This window comes from Pholcus phalangioides, unplaced genomic scaffold (genome assembly GCF_987345545.1).
Source record: "Pholcus phalangioides strain wild (caught in Gottingen) unplaced genomic scaffold, Ppha-v1.0 ptg000027l_1, whole genome shotgun sequence".
Lineage (NCBI taxonomy): Eukaryota > Metazoa > Arthropoda > Arachnida > Araneae > Pholcidae > Pholcus > Pholcus phalangioides.
The window spans coordinates 8,408,326-8,431,741 of NW_028301617.1; the positions used below are offsets into that span (position 1 = coordinate 8,408,326).

At 38.0% G+C, this 23,416-nt stretch overlaps 2 protein-coding genes across 2 annotated transcripts in view; both read right to left on the minus strand.

The window, feature by feature from the left end:
• Positions 1–643: 643 nt before the first annotated feature.
• Positions 644–15,529, minus strand: LOC149068346 (uncharacterized). The gene is made up of 2 exons (XM_089251443.1): positions 14,960–15,529; positions 644–4,073 (listed from the first exon to the last, which is right to left on the minus strand). Exon 2 carries the CDS (start codon positions 3,885–3,887, stop codon positions 2,394–2,396), a length of 1,494 nt encoding a protein of 497 aa, XP_089107569.1. The 5' UTR covers positions 3,888–4,073; positions 14,960–15,529; the 3' UTR covers positions 644–2,393.
• Positions 8,064–23,416, minus strand: part of LOC149068347 (uncharacterized) — a 64,304-nt gene continuing 48,951 nt past the window's right edge. Inside the window, exons 2-3 of the mRNA XM_089251928.1 lie at positions 15,529–17,007; positions 8,064–10,260 (exon numbers count right to left, since the gene is read on the minus strand). Of these exons, the coding sequence (XP_089108054.1) occupies positions 8,837–10,260; positions 15,529–16,852 (2,748 nt within the window). The 5' untranslated portion in view covers positions 16,853–17,007 and the 3' untranslated portion in view covers positions 8,064–8,836. The remainder of the gene's footprint in view (positions 10,261–15,528; positions 17,008–23,416) is intronic.

Consider the following 23,416-nt stretch of genomic DNA (forward strand, 5'->3'; position numbering starts at 1 on the left):
ATATGTATGCCGAAGGTAAAGGCCACTACGTCCAATATTGGGAAAACGTTTGCACTACACATAGGTATAGGGAATGAAGTCCTACTTCAGTAAATAACAGAGATATTCATTTTGCAAAACAAGCGAATTCCATAGAAAGACATACTAAAAATTTTTTTACACGGCTCTCCTGTAAAATTCACCTTTTCAGACACGGTGCCCTTTACTTCTGGCATACAGATATATATAGTACAGGCTGCATTGGAAAGTACCTTTTTCACTTGAATTTCTTTCACACAACTTGCGAAGTAATATTACGTCAAAAACATCCAACGGTTTTGGATTCAACATTAATCGGATTTATTATGCAATACAGGTAAATATCTGTAACGGGGGTATTCATAAATACCCAAAAAAAGGTTAAAAAAAATTGACAAAGCTTTCGGAGATTCACAGGAATATGTATGCACATACAAAAAATGAGCGTCTTCATCATATTCTTAGTACGTTCCGGTTACTGAGAGAAGCAGGGCTCCCACTCAAAAAATGAGAAAAAGTAGGAAAACGCAGGACTAAAAAGTATGATGGGGGAGGGTAACCCCCTTAGACAACATAATCATAGCATAATGGAAAAAAAATCCCTAAATATTTTTTTTTGAAAAAAAATTTAATTTTGAATTAACTTTTTTTTCCCTAGCACTATTTCAGTTTCCTATAAGATTGACTCAAGCCAAAACAAAATAACAAATGACTTGATACATTTGTTACAAAACCAATTTTTGGCCAAAACAGTGCACTAGCAACCACAGATAATTCTTTGCTGTCTCTCCTCATATATATTGCATTCTTTTTTGGAGTCTTCTAAAGTGCAGAGCTTGTCAACTCTCTTCGACAAGGCAAAGCAAATTTTGAAGTACGTTTTTTAAGAACGACGCTCCTTCGAGACTACTTTCAAAAGCACAATGCAAAATGTGTAAATTACAAGATCCGACGTAAATAAGGCAAGGTGAACCAGATAATTTTACTGCGTTGTTCATCATTTTTTAAATTTTACTGTTTTGCTCACATTTTACTGTTCAATGCCTGTGTAATCATTTTTGACAAATGAAGCACTTCCATTTCTAGCTCTTTGCTGAGCATTATAAATATTTTTTATGCCTCTTCATGCCTTAAAAATACAGAAGACAACTGAATGCTATTGGGTAGCATCAGAACTACAAAACCTAAAATAGGCTTCTATATTTAACTGCTTTGAAATGCAAACTGTTGTTCCACCTATTTATACCATAATTTTGAATGATGAAAGTTACTGTTCAAGACCATGAAGTAATAAATACAAAATTATTTTTCCATCCAGACAGAAGTTTTTAATGACTACTATACTTATTGAACCCTCAAACTAAGCAAATGAAAAATTAATCAACCAAATGGTCCACATACACCCCTTCCTCCAAATTACCTTAAAATGATACAATTTCTGCTTTGGCAGAATCATTAATTACATTCTCCAACATTTGTAATATTTGGCAATATATCATTGATTTCCTGCTCAATTAAAATCAATTACACAAATTTTGTCGATAGGATTTGGTAAAAAAGTAGGACGAGTGGGAGCCCCGGAGAAGTAATACCTACATTATCTTGTAATCATGGTGATCATCACTACTTTGCTATCAAAGACGATCCAAAATGTACACGGTTTCAAATATGTGAAATATATGATTTTGATACAACAATAACACAGTTATCCTATATTTTTTAGGAAAAGTCAGACATCAATTCTATTGTAATCTTTATTCCGAAATGTTTCATCATTTTTTAATACTTGGCTCACAAAAGAGAAAAAAAATCATATTAAACTTTTGGCAATTGCTTGTAAAGAAACTTTAATCGATTTTTTTTTTTTGAGGTTTGAGAGATTTGATGTTTTTACTTTTTTGAATCACAAAGACGTCTGCTGTCAAGGCATAGGATGGTTCAAATTAAATTAAAGTTATCACATGGTGTGAAATATCTGGCGTTGTTACGTTAAATAGCACAAATATCATTCCATAAGGCATTTTGAAGCATTATCATCGGTGAAGGAATAAGAATTGAAAATTTTTCATCGATAATTTAGCCATATAAATCGGTAACGGAGTCTCGGGAAACTGCTCCCGGTAATAGCTTTCGAATTAAAGCCACCAATTTTGGAATTTTCATTAGCTCCTTTCTCTCTCTCGTTACTTTATTCTCTCCCCATCCGACCCATTTAAAAATGATTCTTCAGAATATCTTGGCAAGAATTAAAAATACTTTTATGCTAAACTATTTTATAGCTGACAGAAATTTACTTTCTTCGGAATGAATCACACAACTTGTGTTTCTTGAAATAAGAACTTCATAAAAGTTTATGTAAAAAAACAATTGCATATTCACGTGGCTTTCTCTATAAAGTGAATATTTCTTATGTGTCGGCTTAGATGGCCGATTTGAGAGAAGGCTTTACCACAAATACCACACTTATGCGGCTTCTCACCAGTGTGGACTCTCTTGTGCACGTTTAAATTAGGCAATCGAGAAAACGTTTTCGCACAGAACTCGCACTTGTGTGGTTTCTCTCCAGTATGGACACTTACGTGCAGTTTTAATTGGCCCAATGTACAGAACGTTTTACCGCAGATATCACATTTATATGGCTTTTCTTCGCAGTGAATTCTTTTGTGTACGTTTAGGGGAGAGGTATGGGAAAACGTTTTGCTGCAAACATCACACTTATGTGGCTTCTCCCCAGTGTGCGCCATTTTGTGCCTTATTAAACTGGCAGTATTATAAAATTTTTTAACACAGATGTCGCACTCGTAGTGCTTGTCTCCAGAGTGGATCATTTTATGCAGGTTTAAACTGCTTCTATGAGAAAATGATTTACCACAGACATCACACTCGTGCGGCTTCTCCCCGGTATGAGTTTTTATGTGTCTTTTTAAAGAGCACATTTGAGCAAACTTTTTACGGCAGATATCACACTCGTATGGCTTCTCTCCAGTGTGAACTCGCCGGTGTAAATTCAACTCACTGGTATCAGGAAAAGCTTTGCCACAAAAGTCACAGTTATATGGCTTCTCCCCAGTGTGGATTTTTTTATGCCTTTTCAAAGCCACGATTTGAGAGAACCTTTTAGCACACACGTCACACTCATGTGGCTTTTCCCCAGTGTGAATTAGTGCGTGTCTTTTCAAAGTGACGATTCGGGAAAAAGTTTTAGCACAGATATCACACTCATGTGGTTTCTCTCCAGTGTGGACTCTTCCGTGTAGTTTCATATTGCTGATATTAGAAAACGTTTTACCGCAGATGCCACACTCGTATGGTTTCTCCCCAGTGTGGACTCTTTTGTGGGTGACTAAATGGTATAATCGATTAAATGTTTTACCACAGATGTCACACTCATGTGGCTTCTCTCCGTTGTGGACTCTTTCATGCTGCTTCAAATTTCCGATTTTAGAAAACGTTTTATGACACATACCACACTCGTATGGATTCGCTCCATCGTGGGTTATTTTATGTCTGTTCAAATTTCCCATCTTATTAAACAATTTACCACAGATTTCGCACTCGTGCGGCTTCTCTTGTGGGTGAAGTCTTTTGTGTCCTTTTAAGCTAATTTTGTTAGAAAACTTTTTACCACAAACCTCACACTGATATGTGTTTTCTACAGAGTGGACTCTTTTGTGCTCGTCTAAATCGTACATTGTCAAAAAAAATTTTCCGCAGCAATCACATCCATGGGAGTTTTCTTCAATATGGAGTTGATCAGAAACGATAGATTCGAAATGTTTTCCACAAAGTGCTGTCAGAATAGAATCACAACAGGTCTTGTCTTCTTTTACATCATCTTCGTTTTGTGATCTTACAGATGATTCATCCATAATATCAAAGATCTGTTTGATTACAGATAACAAATAACAAATGAGATTAAGTACCAAATCTCTCGTTTATTTTCTGTTGCTATTATCAACTGCGCTTTTGCCCAAGTTCTCTTTTCTTGTTCGCAAATCCACTTGTAGAGAATTGGCTATTTCATCCTGCTGATTATGATGAGACTCTTCAATCACCTGCAAAAGAAGAAATATCACAATATTTTTTGATGTGCCATTGTTACTAGTTCTTTGATATTATCAGGACCGTCATTTCAACTTTTGCCACCAGGGGGGGGGGGGGGGCAAAGAGCATGTACTAAAGGTACGCATATATATATATATATTTGTGTACATATATATATATATATATACTATTTGTAGTGTATTTTCAAAAGCCCCCCCCCCCTAAATGACGGGCCTGGATATTATGCGCAGGAAGTACAGGCCCTGTTAAAAATAAATCATCCTTGCTAGCCATTAGACAGTCTATAACTACATATCCAACTTAAGGATAGGAGCATCCAAGAACAGTAACAATTTAATATTCGGTTTATAGAGAGAAGAAATATGGGATTTTCCCATTAATTTACACGTACTTAGAGACAAAGTTGCTTAGAGAGACTTTTTGCTTTGTAACAAAGGGGAGGAATATCTCAGTGAGTCCAGTCCTTGTCCAGCATCTTGTGTATTACGTGGCACAGATTCCATCACCAAGTCAGCTGACACAAGTACGCTCATTTAAATATCGATAAAAATGCTTCAAAATTGGCCGATCTCGTTCAGGGAAATTGGTCATTATACTGGGATTTCTTATAATACGATTTTAGGAAAGTATCTCTCGCAAAAGCACAGTGCACGCCGCTCAATGCGGTCACATCGGGACACTGGGTTTCTGATAACTACCGCATTTTAACGAGTATAAAGAACCTTTTTGAAAAAATTGGGCCCCAAAAATAGGGGGTAAGATGTTTCCTAAACATAGAAAGTATTATACACTGCTCAAAACAATTAGGGAAGCACATGGTTTTAACAAAATTACGCAGAGATGTATACCGATAAGTAACATAAAATGAATCGTCCATAATTTAAAGCCTAGCAGGAAACGGAAGAAGAAAACTTCATATCAAAGTTGATGACGTCAAAAACCAGAAAAAGGAGATAAGGTCAGAAACGGGATGTTGCAGAAACGTCTGTTTTACTGCCGTAACTGTGAAGTTCGATTGCGCAGTATTTTTTTTTTTGAGACAAGGTGACTTGAGGATGTCTCAACAACGTGATTTACCGGAATCCATGGCTTGGCGTGTTATAGGCAGACTGGAATCCGGGCAAACACAACGTAGTGTCGCGGACGCTGTTGGAGTCGCCAGAAGTGTTGTTGCAAAGCTGTGGAATCGATTCCAAGAAATAGGAAATGTTAGACGTCGACCAGGGCAAGGTCGGCCACGCGCCACTACAGCAACTGATGACCGGTATATACGGTTAACAGCCCGTCGAAACAGAACAGAGAATGCTACGCAGCTGCAAAGACGGTTGCTCTTGGCAACAGGACGAAGGGTGTCCAGCCAAACAGTACGTAATCGGCTTCACGAGGGAGGGCTCTATGCACGTACGCCAATGGTCTGCATTCCGTTGATCCCCACGCCACCGTGCGGCCCGAAGAAGATGGGCTGCTGAACATCGAGATTGGGAGCAACATGATTGGAGCCAAGTGCTGTTTACAGACGAGTCCCGATTCAGTCTGGAGTGTGACACCCGACGTGTTCTGGTATGGAGGGACAGGGGCACTCGAAATAACCCCGCATTCGTTCGTGAAAGGTCACAATACAGACGAGCTGGTTGGATGGTATGGGGTGGAATCAGCATTGGCGGACGTACGGACCTGCATATCATTCGAAATGGCACTTTGACGGCCCGAAGGTATGCAGACGAGATACTGCGACCTCGTGTCATCCCTTACGCTGGAGCCATTGGAGATTCCTTTGTTTTCCAGGATGATAATGCCCGACCGCATAGAGCTCGTCTGGTGGAGAACATGCTTGAAGCTGAAACAATACAGCGTATGGAATGGCCAGCGTGCTCTCCTGACCTGAATCCAATCGAGCATGTTTGGGACATGCTCGGACGACGCATTGCTGCGCGACCAAGGCCGCCCGTTACTGTCCGAGACTTGCAGATTGCACTTCTTGAGGAGTGGAACAGTATTCCCCAAAGTCTGATCGATAACCTCATCACATCCATGGCAAACAGGTGTGCAGCAGTCTTAGCTGTTCGAGGAGACCACACGCCCTATTAAAACTCACGCATCATGTCTAAACAGTACTTTTTTTTAGCGTTTACATGTAACCAAATTGTTGCCCTAAATCATCTTTTCATGTTTTTTCCATATTTTCAAAGAATTAAAGCTTAATTCCAAATTTTTTTATGTCTTTTTTCTGTATTGCGCATTGATACGCGTGTACTATCCATTGTATGCCAATACATGGATACGTGGCTGTCTCGCACGGTTTTCTTCACTTTTTTGCTTGCTCCCCTAATTGTTTTGAGCAGTGTAGATTATTAACAAATTACTGAATTTTCGAAATTTAAATCTTCATAACTTTTGGTGACAGGCACTACAAGGGCAGAACATTTGTTGCATTTAGATCAAGTTTTGACCAGATTGAAAGACGCTGGAGCAAAGTTACATCCAGCAAAGTGTCAGTTTCTCCAACCATCTGTGTAGTATTTAGGCCATCGTGTCGATAAAGAAGGTTTGCATCCAGTTGCATCTAAGATGGAGGCAATTGAAAAAGCTTCGTGTCCTAAAGATGTGAAGGAGCTTAGATCCTCCTTCCTTGGATTGATCCCCTACTATTTCAAGTTCTTGGCAAACATGGCAACTAGGTTAGCACCACTTTACAAGCTCTTAGAGCGACAGCAATCATGGAAGTGGACCAGCCTGGAGGAGAACGCTTTCCAAAGTGCTAAAGGTGTGTTATAAAGTTCATCTGTTCTTGTGAACTTCGATGAGAATAAGCCAGTTATTTTAGCATGTGATGCTATGGACTACCCTTATGAACTGGGTGCTGTGTTGTCTCATCCGACAAAAGAGGGAGAAAGGCCTATTGCTTTTAGATCCTTGTGTAAGGCTGAAAAGAACTATAGTCAAATTGAGCGAGAGAAACCTTGGTTCTAGTTTTCGGAGTGATGCGCTTCAGAAAGTATTTGTTGGGTCGGCAATTCACACTGGTAACAGATCATCGACCCCTGCTCAGTTTGTTGTCAGGAAAAAAAATCCAGTTCCTGCTGTGGCAGTTGCACGTATCCAATGCAGTGCACTCATTTTGTCGGCGTACTCATACAAAATACAGTACAGGGAACGTTCACAACTTGGTCATGCAGATGCATTCAGCCGTCTACCTATGGATATCATGGGTAATGAAGAATCTGTGCCAACGGATGTGGTATTACTATTGAGACAGACATGAGATGATGGAAGGTACCACGGGTGGTATGGAAGAGTGTGTAGCACGTTGGATAGCGGACAATGATGCCGTTGGAGCAGCTCGGGCCTGTCGTACAATCATCCGGTTTTGCCTCGCAATCGCAACCTTGGCCTTCCACAGCTTTCATTCCGCTGATGAGTTCCTTGCAGCAACCATTGCTGCCAGCACCTTTGCACAGCAGTGTCCGCACAATGCAGGTGGCGTCCTATTGCTCCCTATGCCCAACCAGCTTCACGCATCCCGACTATGCGACCACGTTTGAAGTCGTCCAATTGGCTATAACGTCTTTGACAGTGTCGTAACGGCATTACTGGTTGTGTTTTCAGGGAACTGCAACGCCGACAACGAGAAAAGATAAACCGTCTGCGATTGTTACGTATTTTATACAATGCTAGTTGCGCAGTAGAAACACGTGCTATGACCGAAGTTAACATTCATTGGCCTCGAAAATTTAACCATTTTCATACTTGGTGTAAAGGAATTTGCATGAGAAATTTCGAGATGATCGGATTATTTTTAGGGGTGCTCCGTTTTTTTTTTTTTGCAAAACCCAATACAGGGAAAAACTTTACAAACTGAAAAAGCTTTTGGAGATTTGCAATTATATATAATCAGACTCTAAAAAATTATCAACTTAAATTCTAGAAAAACACTGCTTTACACATTCTTAATATGATCCAATTATTAATACATACATTATCTTATAATCACTACCATTTATTTTACCATTATGATTACCTTACAATCAACATTATCCAATGCAAACAGTTTCGGACACGTAAAGTACATAATACAAATTTTTGTTCTCGTATCACAAAAAATGTTCTGAAAAAAAAAAGGAATCCATAGTTATCTTAATTGGAACATCTTTCATAATTTTTCAGTATTAACGACAGCTAACAAAAACATATTCAACCTTCGACTGCTAGCAATAACCTATCAGAAAAGAAACCTTTATATTCGAAAATTATTGTTGTTTTCATTTGATCTTTTTAGGGATCCTTGGATGAATCGTAAAACACATACGCTATTAAGGAATAGGATAATCCTAATTAAATGAGTTTCCACCGTGTGAAATATTCAGCGTTGAATACGTTCAACTACAGAAGCATTCCATGTGAAATTCTGAAAAATTATCATCGGTGGAGGAATGATATTGAAAATATTTCATTGACAATTCAGTCATATAAATCGATAACGGATTCTCAGGAAACTGCTTCACCCTCACGATTGTCAATATTTCGAATTAAATCCAAACAATTTCAATTTTCTTTTAAATTTTCATTTGCTTCTTTTGTTACCGTTCCATTTGAAAATGATTCTTCAAAATACCTTGGAAAGAATTAAAAATACTCTTATCCTAAACTATTGGATAGCCGACAGAAATTTAATTTGAACTTCCTTCGGAATGAATCAACTTGGGCTTCTTGAAATAAGAACTTCATAACAATTTTTGTAAAAACACAATTGCATTCACGTGACAATGTGGATTTTTCTTTTGTGTCGGCTTAAATGGCCGGTTTGCGAAAAGGTTTTACCACAAATATCACACTTATGCGGCTTCTCACCAGTGTGGACTCTCTTGTGCACGTTTAAATTAGGCAATCGAGCAAACGTTTTAGCACAGAACTCGCACTGATGTGGTTTCTCTCCAGTATGGACACTTACGTGCAATTTTAATTGACCACTTTGAGAGAACGTTTTATCGCACACATCACACTTGTGTGGCTTCTCTCCGGTGTGAAGCCTCTTGTGCCTAATTAAACTGCCACTTTCAGAAAAGCTTTTGGCACAGATATGACACTCGTATGGTTTCTCTCCAGCGTGGATCATTTTGTGCAGGTTCAACTTGCCCAGAAGAGAAAATTTTTTACCACAGACATCACACTCGTGTGGCTTCTCCCCAGTGTGAACTCTTGTGTGCCTCGTCAAAGTACACATTTGAGTAAACTTTTTACCACAGATACGACACTCGTACCGCTTCTCTCCAGTGTGAAATCTTCTGTGTAAGTTTAAATCAGTGGTATCAGAAAACGCTTTGCCACAAAAGTCACACTCGTGTGGCTTTTCTCCAGTGTGTATTTTTGCGTGCCTTTTTAAAGCGAAGATTTGAGAGTAAGTTTTACCGCAGATATCACACTCGTGTGACCTTTCCCCAGTGTGAATTACCGCGTGCCTTTTCAAAGTACCGATTCGAGAAAAGGTTTTAGTGCAGATATCACACTTGTGTGGTTTCTCTCCAGTGTGGACTCTTCCATGTAATTTCAAATTGCCGATATGAGAAAACGTTTTACCGCAGATGCCACATTCGTGTGGTTTCTCCCCAGTGTGGACTCTCTTGTGGGAAACTAAATGATATAATCGATTGAATGTTTTACCACAGAGCACACACTCATATGGCTTCTCGGCAGTGTGAACACTTTCATGTCGTTTTAAATTTGCAATTTTAGAAAACGTTTTGCGACAGATATTACACTCGAGTGGCTTCTCTCCAACGTGGGTTATTTTATGTCTGTTCAAGTTGCCGATCTTATTAAACAATTTACCACAGATATCGCACTTGTGTGGCTTCTCTCGTGGGTGGACTCTTTTGTGCCCTTTTAGGGTGATCTTGTTAGAAAATGTTTTACCACAAATATCACAATGGTATGCGTTTTCTTCAGAGTGAAGTTTTACGTGTTCGTTCAAATCGGCCTCTTTCAAAAATGTTTTTCCGCAGCATTCACACTCATGGAAGTTTTCTTCAATATGGAATTGATCAGCAACGATTGACTCGGTGTGTTTCGAGCCAGGCGTTGTCAGTATGGAATCACAACTGCCTGTGTCTTCATTTGCATCATCTCCGTGATGTGGTGTCACAGGTGATTCATCCATTATATCAATGATCTGTTTGAAGAGAGAGAACCAAATCCGTTATATTTTCTTCTCTTATGGAGTTTGATAATATTCCATTTGTTTTCTCCGCATATCCACTTGTATTAATCGATTATTTCATCCCATTGATGCTGGTGAGTATGTTCAATCACCTGCAAAGTAAGAGATATCACCATCACACACAAAGTCTGAACCTATTCTTTTTTTTTTTCTTCTTGCATTCATTCCTACTCTCTCATTTATCATATATAAATATGAAACTTATGTTAATGATACAACTAAGGAGTGGTTTTACAAATATGGTTTGTGGAGAAAATGAGTGTTCGAAGAACGTTGTCTAGTGTTCCACAGGATTTGTATGTCATTCGTGTCATCAGGGATTCAGTAGTACAACCTTGGGGTGACAAAGTGAATGTTCTTAATCTATGTATTTGTTTTGCTTTCAGTTTTTTATTCTGCTTTTGTATCAGTTTGTACTTGTGCTTTTGTCTAATAATAAGAACTAATAATTGCATGCTTGCAGTTTGTCCAGGAAATTTAAGCTTGATCATGCTGCTCTTATTTAAGACAGTTATAGAAGAGGCTACTAATGCCTCTACTTTAGCCCTCACGCCACAAGTGCGTGAAATAAGGAAGGCAGGGTCGTGTCTCCAGTGGTGTAGATGGTAGCATGCTTACCTGGTTCGCAAGAGGGCGTGGGTTCATGTCCCGGCAGATGCGAGATGAATTTTCTTTCCGAGTTCACCTCGACATAACACCCAGAAAATATCTGTTTCTGGAACGTATGTTTAATGAACGTAAACAAGAAAGTGCTGATTTTCAGCAGAAAAACATGTCCCCTTTTTTATGCTAGCCCCGAAGAACAAGTTTGTTTTCATTTCTTTTCTCATTTTGGAACAAGCCTCTCGTTTCTACATACAGTCGAATGCCGTTATAGCGAAAATATCGTTTTAACGAACACTTTTTTAATCCCCCAAATACGTTTACATGGGAACAATGCTAGGTAACCTGGAATTCCTTGATAACGAAATTTTTCCTCCGGTCTCTTGGCGCTGGTTATAACAGGATTCGACTGTATATTTTTTACGAACGAGATATTTTAAAACTAAAATCAAAAAGATCAATATAATTGTGTATGGGTCATTCAAGTGTTACGTCAATATGTGGGGGTGGGGGGGGGGGATGATGCTTACGTCATCAACCACCCCTTTTAAAAATATGATATATTCTTAATGGAATCTTAGTCGGTGTGCCAAAAAGGCGAAAAACCTTTCCCTGGTTTGTGGGCACCTGAACTAACACCAACCACCCCTACTTTTGACAAGTTCTCTATAGAGCGAAGCTAGTGATCTCTAAATGTTCCGCGAATCTTTCAAGTGATCTGGGTACGTGTTCGAGCCACCAAGCGTTCCAGAAATTCGTTGCGGGCCACTTATGTGCTCTGGAACAGTGCCATGCGTCACTCAAGTGATTAATTATGCCGCGGATCACTTAAACATCAGCAGAGCTGACGATAAAAATCTGCTGACGCAATATTTGAACGGCCCATATGCAGGAGTGATTCCTACATTCCGGATTACCAGATTCGGAAATTGAGTGAGAATGAAGTCTGCGCGCATCGTCTTGATGACGTCTTTTCATAATTACCACGACAGATGGCGCCACTATAAAATTTTCCCCGACTGCAACATGAACACCAAAAAAAAAAAAAAAGAGAGAATGATCCGTCTTCCTTCGACTGTAATAAACTGTTCCTACCGTGTGGTCAGTTTTATTGCTTTGCGGCATTTCCTAGATTATGGCGAGGTTTCCTTTGGACGAGAAGCTGTTCTTTTTTGTTACATTTATTGGCACTTCTGAAAGCGTTCATAGCTTTATTATTAAGCTCCACCCTCAGAAGGTTTTTCTTCCTCTATCGCGGGCATTGACGTATGGACATACAGGAATCTGCATTGATTGTTTTGTTTGTGAATCCTATTTTCTTTATTTCTAAATGGAAGAGGTTACAGACCCCATCCTTCAGTACACGGCAGTGTTATCCTAAAAAATAATATTGAAAAATAATTTCACTTCTCTCCTAAAATTTTAAGGGGTAATTTCGTAAAACTAGGGGTATTTGCCCTCCTCAATGAAATTTGGGGAGCATTATATAAAATTAAATTTTAATCTCATTTATATTACGAGTGTGCGTATGAAACAAGTAAATGGAAATCTTCATTGCAACATGTAAAATTTGGTATGTGACTGGATAATAATCAATAAAAACAATCCGACACCACTAATTATTTTCAATTCATAAAATAACTATGGTTCGATTTAAAGCTTCCGATTTAATCGTTGCTATTGTTCTACTGCTTCCAACAGTCACACCTTCGTCAAGCTACCATTTTTACAAAGTTCATTGAAACCTTTTACGCGTAACAGTTTCGATGAAAGATAATTGCTCAAAAAACATTACCGTTTTATTGGTCATCATGTCATCCGATTAGAACGACAGAGTAAAAAAAACGATTGCGCAATAAACACTATACACCTTTCCTTAAAAAATCTGACTTGATAGTGAAGGAGAGAAAATTAACACACTTTGGCAAAAAAAGTGTTGATTTTCTGAAACAATTTTTTAAATAGATCTCATTTCGATAAAACTTTAAAAAAATCTGGTGATGACTTTGCAAATAAATCGGGCGAATTTATTACGTTATAATAAGGTTATAACATAGCTGTTGACGAAGGGAAAAAGCGCCAATCGTGAAAGACGACGATCGAACTTGTGTTTTGACGGAATTAAATTTTGAAAAAGCGGCAACCCCATTGCCGAGTGAGAAATTTACTTTCATTCGGTGTTTGGAGCGTAAGTGACTGTTACAAAAAAATGATACGTCACAAAGATTCAAAACGTTATAACTCCCTAAATATTCGTCCAATCTTGAAATGGAAGAGAGAGAGAGAGAACCCCTGCCTTTCGCTATTTCAACCGATTCCCGTTTGTTTAAATGCTTTTAGCACCCCAAAAAAGTCGATCCTACACACGTCCCTGGTTATACGAGAGTCATACTTCCAATCAGAAAAATTATTCAAATAACGTAAAGAACTTAGATACGTCATTGATATTGCAAGGGGTTGTAATTATCAAAAAAAAAAAAAACGTTTTTGTACAGGCACCTTTTCCTCAAAGATCCAATTAGAAAGTCGTTCCGTCTCTCTTGAAGCCAACAAAAAAATTCCACACTTGTAAGTGCAATATTCGCAGAGATAGTTGAATTTAAAAATCTGAGAAAAGTTGCGAAAGAACAGCATAAATCAGAGAAAGAAACGTTGTCTGTTGGTTTATGCTGTTTTTCCCCTCAACTTTCCCTCCAAGATTTGAATTCAAATATCTCTGCGAATATTGCACTTAGATAAGTGGAGTTTTTGTTGTCCGCAAGAGAGACAGGGCAACAGCTTTCTAATTGGGTGATACGTCATTCGTGTTGCAAGGGGTTGTAGAGAGTTCCATACGTTATTTGGATACTTTTTCTAATCAGACGTATGCCTCTAGGATCAATAGTTCGCCAGTAAAATATGACAAGGCAAATAAACTAATCACTCGGCATAATGCGTAGCACAGTCAAGGGGTGCTCTCATTTACCCATGCAAATTATATTTGCTATCAGAGCTTGACAAATACAGGGCTGGGTCACCTTTGCGACTATAAAAATCAGTATTGGCGACAAAAATTTCCTTTGTGATTGCTAAATTGGAGTCTATGAATAACACAAAATTTTTCTGATGCCATCATAGTATGTACCTTTCCCATGTCAATGGACAGTCCCAGAAAGGTAAAAAAAAACATTATTTAGGAACATTTTTCTTGAGATTAAAATGATTCTTCGGTCTTGAAATTCGCTGACGCCTAAAGATTTTTTTCGATACGTCCGAGTATTGCTTGATATAATTTTTAATTGATATATCGCACTAGTCACAGTTTTGAATCCTCTATTTACGAAAATAAATTTCCCCAGACACAGACGAGCAGAGGAAAAAACGATTTTCATGGGGAAAAAATTTTTTCATTCATTTACACAAAAGGTTGACGGGATTACTTTGTTACCTCAAATCGGCGCACACACACTCCGAATAAGAATAGTAGTGGTAGAATGGTGTTTTGGATTTCTTCTATACAAATTTTGACGCAATATTAAAAAACATTCAACCAGTTAACACATTGAATTTATTATGTCATGCAGGTTATCCTCCTTCAAAATCCAATACAGGTGCAAAAATTCGAAAGACTTTCGGAGATTTGCAAGTATAAGCATTCAGACAAAAACTTATCAACTGAAATTCCAGAAAAAACACTGCTTAACATTCTTAGTAGGATCCGGTCATTCAATTAATACAGTAATATCTCTCTTTTGCGGACACCGGTAGGACAAAAAACTTCTTCTGTAAAAGAGGGTTGACCGTTAATCAGGAGTTAGAAATAAATACTTTTATTCATGGGCAGAGATACGGGGGCATTGCCTCCCCTCCCCCCGCGTCAAAAGTGGAGCCGACTGATCTAATGTATATATGAACTGCCATCATCATCCTGCCCCCCTCAGCAATCGTTATCACACGAAGACATAATCTCCGCCTATACACTGGGGAAATTAAAATAATGGCAGTAAAAGAGGGGTGTCCGTTAAGGGGGGGGGGTTACTGCATATACATTATCTTATATATAATCACAATTATCATTACCTTATGTACAATCAACATTATCCTATGAAAATAGTTTCGGATCAGGCAGTTTCGCTCCCGAAAGTGCGAGGTTGGTGGTTCGATTCCTCATAGAGGAATGTTTTTCTTTCCAAATATCTCCGCTTAGTATCCAATCATCTGTACTTCGTATAATTAGCGGAGAACTTCATTGTTTCGTTCTATGTCGCCATCTGGAGACTAATTTCGTCACGAGCTGTTGCTGAGTTTGGAGGCTGTTTCTATTGCGCAAGTCCCGTTCAGCCCAAAGGAACACAGTGTTCTTCAAAAGAAAATATATGTTCTCTGTAGCTTAATGGTTGAGCACGCGCCCGGAAAGGGCGAGGTTGGTGGTTCGATTTCCCAGAGGAATAAGATTTTTTCCCCAATTATTTTCACTTGGTATCCAATCATCTATACTTCGTATATTGGAAAGAGTTAGAAATACTATTATGCAAAATTTCCTGCCAACATAAATTTCATTCAAAAATCTTTCAGAACGAATCATCTTGTCCTTCAGAACGAATCATCTTGTTCTTCAACAATGATAATTTCTAGAAAAAACTGCATTTATGTAACTTTCTCTCCAATGTGAATCCTTCTTCTGTGCCTGCTTAAATGGCCGATTTGAGTAAAGGTTTTACCACAAATATCACACTCATGTGGTTTCTCTCCAGTGTGGACTCTCTTATGCACGCTTAAATTGGCTAACTGAGAAAATGCTTTAGCACAGAACGCGCACTTGTGTGGTTTCTCTCCAGTGTGGACACTTGCGTGCAATTTTAATTGACCTTTTTGAGAGAACGTTTTAGCACACACATCACATTTGTACGGCTTCTCTCCATTGTGGATCCTCTTGTGCCTGATCAAACTGCCACTTTCAGAAAAGCTTTTGGCACAGATATGACACTCGTATGGTTTCTCTCCAGCGTGGATCATTTTGTGCAGGTTCAACTTGCCCAGAAGAGAAAATTTTTTACCACAGACATCACACTCGTGTGGCTTCTCCCCAGTGTGAATTCTTGAGTGAATTGTCAAAGTGCACATTTGAGTAAACTTTTTACCACAGATACGACACTCATGTCGCTTCTCTCCAGTGTGAAATCTTTTGTGTAAGTTTAAATCTGCGGTATCAGAAAACGCTTTACCACAAAAGTCACACTCATGTGGTTTTTCCCCAGTGTGTATTTTTGTGTGCCTTTTTAAAGCGAAGATTTGAGAATAGGTTTTACCACAGATATCACACTTGTGAGACCTTTCCCCTGTGTGAATTACCATGTGCCTTTTCAAAGTGCTGATTTGAGAAAATGTTTTAGCACAGATGCCACATTCGTGAGGTTTCTCCCCAGTGTGGACTCTCTTGTGGGAGACTAAATGGTATAACCGATTGAATGTTTTACCACAAAGTACACAATCATATGGCTTCGCGGCAGAGTGAACACTTTCATGTCGTTTTAAGTTTCCGATTTTAGAAAATGTTTTATGACAGATATTACACTCAAGTGGCTTCTCTCCAACGTGGGCTATTTTATGCCTGTTTAAGTTGCCGATTTTATTAAAAAATTTACCACAGATATTGCACTCGTGCGGCTTCTCTCGTGGATGGACTCTTTTGTGTCCTTTTAAGGTAATTTTGTTAGAAAAGTTTTTACCACAAATATCACACTGATATGTGTTTGCTTCAGAGGGCAATTTTACGTGTTCGTTCAAATCGTCTACAGTCAAAAATGCTTTTCCGCAGCATTCATACTCATTGGAGTTTTCTTCAATATGGAATTGATCAGAAACGATTGACTTGGAGCGTTTCGAGCCAGGCGTTGTCAGTATAGAATCAGAACTACCTGTGTCTTCATTTGCATCATCTCCGTGATGTGGTGTCACAGGTGATTCATCCATTATATCAATGATCTGTTTGAAGAGAGAGAACCAAATCCGTTATATTTTCTTCAATTCTTATCGAGTTGGATAATATTCAGTTTCTTCTCTTCGCATACCCACTTGTAGTAATCGACTATTTCATTCTTTTGATACTGGTGAGAATGTTCATTCACCTGCAAAGGAAGAGATATCATCATCACACAAAGTCTGAACCTATTCTTTTTTAATTGTTTTCCTGCATTCATTCCTACTCCCATCTATCATAGAGATATGAAACTTACTGTAAATAATACAACTAAGGAGCGGTTTTACAAACGTGGTTTGTAGACGAAGGAGAGTTTGAAAAAACGTTGTCATGCCGTAAGCGATTCAATAGAAATGAGTATTGATAAATACAATGATCCAATTCATACAGTCGACGCTCGTCATAATGACCCCATTGTTCAATGAAAAAATAAACATGACATCGAAAATCGCACACTTTCAAATGATTAAAATTACACATCGAATTTCATAGTGACAAATTTAACCGCTTCGCTTACAAGGTTTCGGTGAGGAATTTGGATGATCTCTATTTGACGAATGGGCGAAAAATATAGTAACCCTGTCCTAACCTAACCGCAGGTTAGAGAGGTAAAAAAATTGAAGGGGGGGGGGGAGGGAACTAAATGAAAGGAAAACGGTACAATACATGAGATAGAGATAAACGAGTGTACTTGAGGCCCGTTTACACGCGGTAAGTGATTAAGCTGGTAACTAAATTTGAAGTTTCCAAGTACGATACAATGTATGCAGACGATAAGGGCCGTTTACACGGCTTTAGTTAGCAAGTGCAAAAGTGATTTAGTGGATAAGTGAAATAAAAACGGTTCTATTTTTTCCGGTTAAGTAGACCTATGCGCATGCGCCAGTGGGCGTGGCCTGTCACTTGGAGGGGTGTTTTTGCTCTCTCACGGAGGGGTTTATTTTGATCTGAAGCGTGAACCTGTTCATGCTCCGTCTTCTCCTACCGTTCCGCTAGAATTCCGCGGAAATATAGGATGGTGAAGTGGCCTGATGACACGACCTTCAAGTTTGTTGAAGAATATCTTCGCCATGAATGTCTGTTGAACTATAGAAATGAAAACTATCTTAACAAACAAGCAAAAAATTATCGATGTTGGAAATAGTGGAAGCTGTGGAATATTCGGTCAACGTGCTGCCAGGAGTTGAAAAAAATATATATCGGGTGCTTGTGTGGAGGATTTATTATATATTAAAAACTGGACGGGAGGTTCGGAATATGTCTCTCATGCAGAACGAATTTGCTGCCATCTATTGTAAAAATACATAATCAAATATTTAATATATATAAAGGTAGCATCTGCATTAAATTTAAAAAAAATAATAAAATTTCAAATAATTTTTGTTTAATGAATTTTTATTATTTAATTTTCATATACGCCACGAATCTTCTCCCATAATCTTTTCGGCTTACAATAATTCATAATTTATCTCCTCTTTAACTTCGATTAAAATATCGTATAATCGATATTTACGTCAGTCTATAATATGTTGTATATTCTTTTTTCCCCTCTTGTATAAGTGGAAGTGATTCCACTTATACACAAGTGGAGATGCGGATCATCTTCATCCGTTGTTGCGAAGCTATGAGCTTTGAAAAAAAAAAAACCTCTTTGAATGCCAGATATATAAAATATCATTATTATTCTCGCGCGAGTTGAGTCTATCTCCCTCCGTTGATTCGAGTCGAATGTAGCGCGCACGCGCCAACTACGCTCGCCTCCGTAAAAATTATCCAATGAGCGTCTACTTACCAGTTATTGTGTGGACACCTTCAAGAACAATCGGTAACTTAAAATTTAGTTACCAACTTAATCACTTACCCCGTGTAAACGGGCTTTTATACGAAGTAGTGTTCTTTTTTGCTCTTATACGTACATAGTAGAAGGATACATCATATGTGGGTGAAAAGTCACTCATAATTGTATAAAAATACAAGGAAGGTAAAAAGAACAACTTCGTGGGGTTACATCAAAGCCTGACGGTGGTAAGAGAGGAAAGAAAACAGAGAGCTTGTTCGATTTTATTTCAAAGGCAATATTACGTCCTTGATCGTAAAGTGGTTGAGGTTGCTTTTGAAGATAGGTAATATTATTTTTCAACAAATCGAAGTGAAAAACAACTATGATTGATTGCTAAGCGAAAGAAAAAACTGTTTGCAAAAACATTTGAAAATTGCATGTAAAAATTAAACGTTTCAAACTGCGAACACTCGAATTTCACGTTAAGCATGTATACTAACGAGAGCTAGAAAATTTATCAAAATGCCGTGTTTTTCATAATTTTTAAACTGAAAATGTCACTTTTCTCACACACACAATTTTAATATTCATAAATAATCAGTTTAGTTTCTCTTTCTCTTTTTTTCATCTCGCACGCATGCTTTACAGCAGTGGTTCTCAACCGGGGGCCATACGACCTCAGGGGGGCCCTAGGATATTCCACGGGGGCAACGGATGAAAATCTGGCAAAAGGGGAGCCACAGCTAGTGATACGGGGGCCACGAAGAAGTTTGTGGAATTAAATTTTTTTAGTCACTCTGACTAAAAAAAGTTTAATTTCAAACAAAAAAAATGCATAGAATATATTTTTCGCAATTTTTCCGCTATTAAAGTAAAATTAACACGAGGAAGGAAATAAAAAAAAGCGTTGCATGTAATCTCGGTGGGTTTACGACTTGGGGGTGACAGTAGGCCCTGACACAAACTGCAGAAGAGGTTTAAAGGAAAATGGAGTAACTGTAAAGACAGAAAGTTGTGTGTGTTCGAAGACTTTTCATTCAAAGAGGGCTGCCATAAAGAAAGCAGACAAAGATTTGTTGACCAGTCATTGACATTTTTTTGAGTGCTGGTAGTAAATGTAATCCAAGAAGTAGACGGGTGAAAAATGAAAGCTTGTGTGTAAAAAAAACCCCATCGTTTTCATGCAATTACAGACGGATAGCCATCTAGTTTAGCTCAAATCTATCTTCAACCGGCACTGAGTGGTCTGATCATTGATCATTTTTGTCGCACCACGGTCATTTCTGCACACGAGGGCTAATTAGACCGGTACCTACAATTTATTGCCGATTCCGAACGGCAGGCTTGTTTCTTATACTCATCGAGAAGTTGGTGCGCTAACCCCTCGATGGGGGACTCCGTGCGGTAGCAATATTTTGCGCCATTTTTTGTTGTACCCCTGTGGCAGGAAAGTTTTCTGACAAAGACGAACCGGGTAACAAACTCGCGACACCTCTAAACCTGAGTAGTCAGATGGGGAATATATTTATAAAAATCGAATAAAGAACGATTGCTCTGGGGTATTTTTTTAAATCAATTTTTGGGGAGGGGTGTGCCAACACCAATTGCCTCCACTGAAAACAAATAAAGTCGAATTCAGTTATAACGAACTCCATCCAAGAGACCAAATCATACATGGGGAAAAATACCCGCGAAATTAAATTTTTTAAAACTACATTGCGCTGTATAACTTGAGAAACTGTAATTGCATAAATTTGCTGTTGTTTCAAAATCGCGAGTGTTCATATGCTATTCATTTCAATTTAACAGGAAAAACGTGATTTTAAACATATTTAGAACGATCTTAATCATGGGTAACATGGCGTATGCCACTACTTGCGAGCCGTTAGTCTTAAAGACATACCCAACTAGAAAAAGTATCCAAATCACGTGCCCAACTCAGATATGTCATTCATGTTGTAAGGGGGTTGTATAGTTATAAAATAAAATAAAAAAAACTTTTTATACCATCCCCGTGTGCCAAAGAACCCAATTAAGAAGTTGTTGCTCAGTCTTTTCCGATGGCAACTAAAATAATTTCACGTTTCTAAGTGCAATATTCACCGAGACATGCGAATTGGAAAAATTGGGGAAATTTTGGGGAACAGCATTAAATGCGGGTGAAATGGTTTCCTCGCATTTAATGATTTTTTTTTCCAACTTTCTTCGAATATCTCTGTGAGTATTGCACTTAGAAACGATAATTTTTTTGTTGGAGACCGGGAAACAACTTTCCAATTGGGTTTTGGGGCACAGGGTGTGTCCACATAAAAAGTTAACATTTTTATTTTAATAACTATGTAACCCCTGGCAACATGAATCAAATATCTGAGTACTACACATTATTCGGGTACTTTTTCCAACTGGAAGTATGCCTCTAGGACCAATGGTTCGCCAGTAAAATGCCATATGCCCCATTACCTATGCGCCTTGCATATTGATATAGTACAGACTATTATGTGAAATATTGTGTTGTGTTTAAGCCAACTCGCACGTTGCTTCGTTCACCTGCGAGAGAGCGGCCATATTACGAACCAAAAAAGCCACTTGAAGGTAACTTGTCATCCAACGAAATATCAGATTTCCACCGTATCGAAATTGAAGTCAACAAATTGATAATTTTCTTATTTGAAAATCTACTTAGGGGTCATTCAAGTATTACGTCAGCATCGAGGGGAGGGAGGGGGTTTTCGGATTTGCGGACTTTTGATGATAGGGGGGGGGGGGGTTTGAAGATTGCTTGCGTCATCAACACCCCTTTTTGAAGATATAAAATATTCTAAGCTGGTGAGTAAATTTTGCTGACGGGGGGGGGGAGGGGGTCAGTGTTTTGCTGACTTTTGCTGACAAGGGGAGGGGGTCAAATATGGCTGAAAATCTGCTCACGTAATACTTGAATGGCCCATTATTTATATTTTCCGATGGGCTTGAAATTCTGATAATGAATCATTATTATGTTCACATGAACAGTTCTGTCACTGCGTTACGCAATGACAAAATCCGTATATACCGGGTGACTCGAAATGTTATGCCGTCCGCAAATAGAAGTTTTTTTTTTTGCCTTGTAGCAGCATTTGCCGCGAATTCCCAATGGCACTAACAATTTTAAAAGGGAATTAAAATTAATTTAATACTCTAGAATACTTTAAGAAATTCATTTTTAAAAATATTGTTGGTGCTGCTACCTACTTTCAAAATCAGAAGTGCCTTATGTGGTGATAACGAGAAAAAGCTCAGGTATAAAAAACTAAATTCTTCATTCAGCTTTGCTCCTTATAAACAAAGCTTATAAACTGACCTGAAAGATCAAACTTCCAGTTCAGTAATTTTTTCAAGACCCAAGGAGACATCCAAAACAAAGGAAAAAACTCTCTCCACACAAGCAGACGACAGGTAAGATCGTGAAAAGTGAATTTTTCCACATTCCACTTTAAAGTAATGTGCTGCCATCTAATGTCAAATTTAAAAGTGACTCGTGTGGTGATGATGAAGTTCAAAATAAAAAAAACTATATTCTTTATTCCGCTCAGTTCCTTATAAACAAAGATCATAAACTGAACTGGAAATTAAAACTGAAAGTTCGGTTATTTTATTTGAGCATAAGGAGACGTCCGAAACGAAGCACCTCTTAATGAGCAGACGACAGACGGTTTGTTCGGTTCCCTACAAGCTAATCTCACAAACAGAACTGGAAGTTCGAACTTCCTGTTCGGTTATTTTTTAAGGACACAAGGAGAAGTCCAAAACAAGTAAACAGACGACATTACTGGTCGGACTTATTACTGGAGGGAGAATCCAGTCAACGCGACTGCAGCGACATCAAATGCAAGGAAATTACGTCACTCGGTCAAAACAAACTTCCCGCCTGGCAATTTGCACATAGAAATGTACAGTTCGGTCTCTAAATATTGGGTTTTAAAGATTAAAAAAAAAAGGATAGAGAACTCATCTAAAGGTGAAAAAAGATTAAATTATTTATTTCATTAATACTGGAATCATTTCTTTCATTATTTCTTGAATATTCTTTCATCATTTCTTGAATTATCCTTCATCAATTCTGGAATTTTATTTCCTTTATTAATTATTATTTCTTTCATTACTTCTGAAATAATTGCTTTCATCAATTCTGGATTTGTTTCTTTCATTGATTCTGAAATTATATCTCATGAATTTTGGAATTATTTCTTTCATTAATTTTGGAATTATTTCTTTCATTAATTTTGGAATTATTTCTTTCCTTCATTCTGGAATTATCTCTTTCATTAATTTTATTATTATCTCTTTCATTAATTTTATTATTATCTCTTTCATTAATTTTATTATTATCTCTTTCATTAATTTTATTATTATCTTTTTCATTAATTTTATTATTATCTTTTTCATTAAGTCTTTCACTAATTTTGGAATTATCACTTTTATCAATGCTGTAATTATCTCTTACATTATTTCTAGAACATTTTCTTCCATTTATGCTGAAATTATCTTTTTTTAATGCTGAAATTATAACTTTCATTAATTTTGGAATTATCTCGTCCAAGCTGAAATTATTTTTTCATTTATTGTTTTAAACTCCTATTTATGCCATAAGAAAATAACAGGGGGGGGGGGGGTCGTGTTTGTTTTCACCGAGTCACGTGATGTTCCGACGGAAGATATTGGGGGACACGGTTCTCAGGACTGCCAAGGCGGAGACCGATGACGTCATACTCTCTCCAGAGGCTTGAGTTATATACTGTTG